Source organism: Synchiropus splendidus, chromosome 18, assembly GCF_027744825.2.
Source record: "Synchiropus splendidus isolate RoL2022-P1 chromosome 18, RoL_Sspl_1.0, whole genome shotgun sequence".
NCBI lineage: Eukaryota > Metazoa > Chordata > Actinopteri > Syngnathiformes > Callionymidae > Synchiropus > Synchiropus splendidus.
Window position 1 is genome coordinate 14705510 of NC_071351.1, and position 5349 is coordinate 14710858.

Genomic DNA, 5349 nt, shown 5'->3' on the forward strand with positions numbered 1-5349 from the left:
GCAATCGAGTTAACAACATTTAAAACATAAAACAATGTCAAAGCATTACGAACTTGTTGCAAACGCAGCTACCATTAATATTGATAATTTATCTGTTTATATTGTTTGGGCAACAAGCGGAACCGCTATTCCTTAATGCAACATATTTTATCTAAATAATAATTCAGGCAACAGACACATCGAGTCGCTTTGAAACGCCAATAGAATTCCCACCAGTAGGTGGCGGCAGCACACAAAGATTTGTGTAAGGAGGAGCGTAGAAGAAGCGTTTGTTTCTCTCCGGACTTGAATCAATGTAACGCACATGAACCACGATCTGTGAACGAAGCCCAACAACTGGATCCTACGGTAATGTTCACGTGTATATAATTCATATAATTCAATCTCAAAGACGTTATTTTGTCCCGAATAGATTTATATAATGGCCCTGGCTGTAGTTGGAGTCGTGGTTTAAACGTCATGGAAACAGTCCCGCCAACTTGTGAATAGTTTTCCTTCTACTTGTATTTCACTCGTATTCAAACTCGATCATGGCGAGTGGCAGCAGCGCGGAAATGGATCCTGATGTTGCTCGGAGGCTGTTCGAAGAAGGAGCCACGCTGGTCCTGATGGGGGTGCCACAAGGTACGGAGCTCGGCATTGACTGTAAAAGCTGGCAGGTTGGACCCCGTTTTAGAGGGGTCAAAATGATTCCACCTGGTCTGCACTTTCTCAACTACTGCGCTGTGAACCAACCCAACTGTGGTGGAGAGGTCGGCCCAAAGAGAGGCCTCTTCCTCACCTTGAAACCAAAAGAGATCCTGCTGGCTAACTGGGACCCGAAGGAAGAAGATCTGGATTTTTCTGCATCTCAGAACGAGGAAGAGGTGAATAAAATCCGTGCAAATCTGAGAGATCTGGACCCTTACTTAGGACCGTATCCCTATGAAGTGATGAGGAAGTGGGTGTCTCTGACGGACCACTTGAATGAAGAAGTCGCGAACAACCTGCAGCCTCTCTCTGGCCGAATATGTGCCTTCAGCGATGTAATTCCCGAAACCCAGTACAGACACACCAAGGACAGAGCAGATCAGCCCAGGAATGACGTCGCCTGCCAGAGCATGAAAGAGGGCCTGGACAGACTTCCTCGGATGAAGATTCGGGAAGGCACGGAGCTGCGTTTCTCCATCATCCCTGAGAAAAACTACCCCCCTGGTGCCACCCCAGCTCAGATAACACAGTACAGCATGGACCTGAGCTACACTCTGGAGTTAGTACTGGAGAAGAACCACAAGCTGAATCCTCTCAACTTGCTTGGTAGGTCTTCTACAGAACATTCTTGTTCAAACTTGTCACTAAAGATGCATCCTGTCCTCTACAGGTGAGCTGCAGTTTGCCTTTGTGTGCTTCATCATCGGGAATGTGTATGAAGGATTCGAGCACTGGAAACGTCTGCTGACTATCCTTTGTCGTGCCGAGTCCTCCATGCACACGCGCAAGGACTTGTATTTGGGTCTCATTGCTGTGCTCTACCACCAACTTGGAGAAATTCCTGCAGATTTCTTTGTGGACATCGTTTCACAGGACAACTTCCTCACCTCCACTCTGCAGGTCAGTAGATACTCTTGTCACTTGAGAAGCCAAAAATGCCACACACGGTCTTATTTCCATATTTCCACATTTCCCATATTGCCAACTCTGATTTGGTCTCTTCATGGAGCCTCCTTTTTTTTCCTTCAGGATTTCTTCCAGTTTGCCAGTGGGCCTGCTGTGGATAGCTCACTCCGCAAGAGAGCAGAGAAATTTAAAGCTCATCTGACCAAGAAGTTTCGCTGGGATTTTGACGCCGACCTGGACGACTGTGCTCCTGTGGTGGTCGAGCTGCCTGAAGGTTTAGCCATGGACTGATAACTGTCTAATATCTCCAGTCTATTGACCAGTGTGTCATCACAACAAGAATGAGATCGCCTTGTTATAGCAGATCCAGCCCTTTGTTTTCTTCTCAAGTTTTATGAACACTCTTGTGGTTTAACTTCTTTCTGAGGTCAAAGTTGGGTTTAAATACTTTAATATCTGAGAAAGTATTTCGTTGTGCCATGCAAATGACTATACATGGAATCTTTGTGCTACAATAAATTAAATTTGGTTTGTTAAAACGTGGCTTTTCTTTTTTTTTATGTGGTCAGAAAATTATTTTGTTTCTGTAAACTCTGTTTTTTGCACCCCTAAATTTTAATTTCTTTATCAGGCAGAGGTCGTTAATATAGTAGGGAAAAAATTCATATCGCCACCACTAGATAGCGCCATTGCGCCCTCATAGCGTCCAGTCTTTTTTTTATTTTTATTCCGAGTCTGGAAATAAACCGATGATACATCATTAATTTTGTTTTCTCCTCCTTCGGTCCTTCTTTCTCTGCTGCGCCGAATCGTGTGACGACGAATGACCCTGAATCAATCCCGTCTGGTCCAGTTGATCAGGATCCAAATGCCAACACAAGGCGACCATTCTCCTGCGAGACAGATTGGAACGAGTCATTATGATTTACTGGAAGACACGACATGAGAGTTATGCTATTGTTTTTTTTTTGGTTTTTTTTTTAAGGAGTGTTCTTCGTGTGTTGAGCACATGTTTTCTTATCTCGATTGTGTCGATGCTCTCCAGGAAAACACTGCACTCCTTTGTGGAATTTTCACCTGCATTTTCGCTCATTATTTTACCAAAAAATCTGACACCAGATTGACCCTACAAATAATGCTTTCTGTAGATGAGTGAAATTATCTGACATTGTCTGACTTCATTAGTAAATAGGCTTCTTCCCTTGCTCCTCAAAGTCATCTCCATGACACACAGGTCTAAAACACTGAAGCTAAGTCACAGCACCACATTTATGCTGAGGTTTTCGCTGAAGTTTTCTCTTATAAACCGACATGCATCAGGATCAGCTGTGGTCCACCACCGATCCCCGGTCCCGTTGTTGTTTTGCCTTGGTGAGCAATTACGTGAAGAAAATTGCTCGGAAACTGCGGTGGAAACTTATCAGCTCGACAAGAACATAAATACGCACCAATTATTTGTGGACACGTTTTCCGCTCTGCAAATGAAATACTGCATTTTTTTCAAATGGGTCGGTCGAAGAGACGACACTGCTGGGACGCCTCTGGAGTTCCAGTCCAACCCAACTAGTGGAATTACAGCGTGCCGTGGGCTCATTATGTTGTCCAACTTTTCTATGCAGATATGACCAAAGTGGTCTGGGTTTATTCCAGGGTGCAAATTGCACCGCAAGCCGAGAGATAATGGCTTTGATCCCCGTGCACCCGTTTACCCTCGCTGAACCCGCCTGGCTGATACAGCTGCCATCTTGCTTTCATCTCCCTTATTTTACTTACGTCCCTGGGAACCGAAGCACGTTTGGAAACAGTCAATTGTGCAGAACTTCGGAGCCCTTGATGTTCCTGTCAGTCATGGTGAAGAATTTTCTCTCCATTAGATGAGAGCTGGTCATTTTCATGGAGCTCATGAGCTACTGACCCTGCCAGTGTAAACACTGGCCCCTCTGTTTCTCTCCCAGTCACTCATCAGCTGCTCGCCGCCCTGCGCAAAATGGACGCCTGCATGGGCGTGTGAATTCCTACCCGCGTCCAGTTTTAATGGACCAAGTAAATGCTACCAATACATCAACAGTTGTGTATTAATGAGGAGCCACTGCTCTTTACTTAATTTCTGCAGTGTTTTTGTGTCAACTTTGCAACACTCTCTTTTGTTTTTGACATTGTCACACCTCTCCTTTAAACTCTACTAGAAACAGCATGGTCTTTCCACCCATTTCCCTTCAAGACTGAAGCTTGAAGGATCTGTCCATTGGTGAGGAGAAGAGGCCTACACAAGTGGTCCAGTTGAAGCACTGGTGACTGGGTAAAAAAGTTGTCTCCGTGTTGTGTCAGCCCTGCTTTGCATCATGCTGGTCACAATCAAACATGACCCAACGAGGCTTCAGTTTATCAATCTGTTTCGTATCATTTTGTCATTCTAAACAATATTTTTTCCCATAAATCCCTCAGGTTTCCAAAACCATTTCAAATATTCTTGCAATTTCTTTGCTGCCCATCTGACTGTCATTGACTTAATCCTCCTGTTTTGACTGCTTACATAATCATTAGCACGTCACGACTGTCTGTTGTCCACACAGTGTCAGAGCCGATTACAATTTGAAAGATTATTTTTCAGCCCCAAATGAAGTTTAAATCACAAATTTCATGTGAAAAAATAGATAAGCGAATTCAGAGTGGTTGTTGCAACGTTCAGGATTCCTATAGAGGGTAGCAGCAGGGGGTCTTTTTAAGAGCAGGATTGTTGCCACCCCGTGCTCATACATGTGCCTGCAGAAGTCCACGGTTAGTGCCGTCAAAGCGCCAATGAACAAGCCAAAAACTGAAGATTTTTCCAGGAGACGCAGAGTGTGCGAACAATATGTTATAGTGATCTGTCAAAGTGATTAAAGTCAGGAGCTAAAAACAAGGCGCTGGACCATTTGAGGTCTGGAGTCAGCGGGCAAGTGTCTGTCAGCGTGTCTGCCTCTCTGGTCACGTGCAGCTCGACAGCTGGCCAATAAATGTCTGAGGCTGAAAAGTGGTGGTGCTGAAATGTGATTAACACACGTGCGTGCACGAGAAATAGCAGCAGTGAAAGAGATACCATGATAACCCCCACGGTCATGTCACGATGTGGCCGCGGAGCTCATAAAAATGTCCACGCCGGAGCCCTGCGTCTTTCTGGAGAGCTTAACTAAACACTGGATGCTGATTCAAGTCTTGTTTTGAGAAGCCACCGCAAAAGGATGCTGGCCCCTACTTCCACTCCTGGGTCCATCAGATATCCTTTCATTCCCCCTCCCTCCAACTGCCCATCAGATGACTGACATCCACTTTTAGAGTGTTTGTGTGATCTTTGGCAGTTGAACTCTGAGCTCATGAACTGTGGAAGACCCTTTTCCAGCAGAGAGGATGTGATTAACAATGACCCCACACACCCCACCCGTCAGTGCCAGCAGACAAACACAGGCTGAAATGTCTGCGACTCGCTTTCACTTGTGGTTCAGTGTAAAACATAGAGGGGGAAGTGGACCCTTCCTGGTAGCCCCAAACCCACGGGACCAAACCCACTGAAAGGTGAAGTGAGAAACCTATACGTGCTTGTCGATAGAATCTCTCATATGCTTCCATCCCGGGACAGAAGTGTTGGTGAAACCAGAATAAAGAATTTGCGAGTGGAACAACACATGTCTGGTGAGCTGGTTGACCTGAGGGAACAAGTGCAGGTGCAGGGTTATACATTTGTGGGTCATTAGCATCACGTGTGTTTCAAGTCCG

At 45.3% G+C, this 5349-nt stretch overlaps 1 protein-coding gene across 2 annotated transcripts; it reads left to right on the forward strand.

Moving 5' to 3' along the window:
- Positions 1-284: 284 nt before the first annotated feature.
- On the forward strand, positions 285-2316 carry aar2 (AAR2 splicing factor). Of its 2 annotated transcripts, XM_053849811.1 has the most exons (4): positions 285-348; positions 413-1296; positions 1361-1590; positions 1720-2316. In XM_053849811.1, exons 2-4 carry the CDS (start codon positions 531-533, stop codon positions 1885-1887), a joined length of 1164 nt encoding a protein of 387 aa, XP_053705786.1. In that variant the 5' UTR covers positions 285-348; positions 413-530; the 3' UTR covers positions 1888-2316. The 2 variants fall into 2 exon arrangements, with proteins under 2 accessions (XP_053705786.1, XP_053705785.1); XM_053849810.1 differs by having other exon boundaries at positions 291-1296; positions 1720-2315.
- Positions 2317-5349: the final 3033 nt, after the last annotated feature.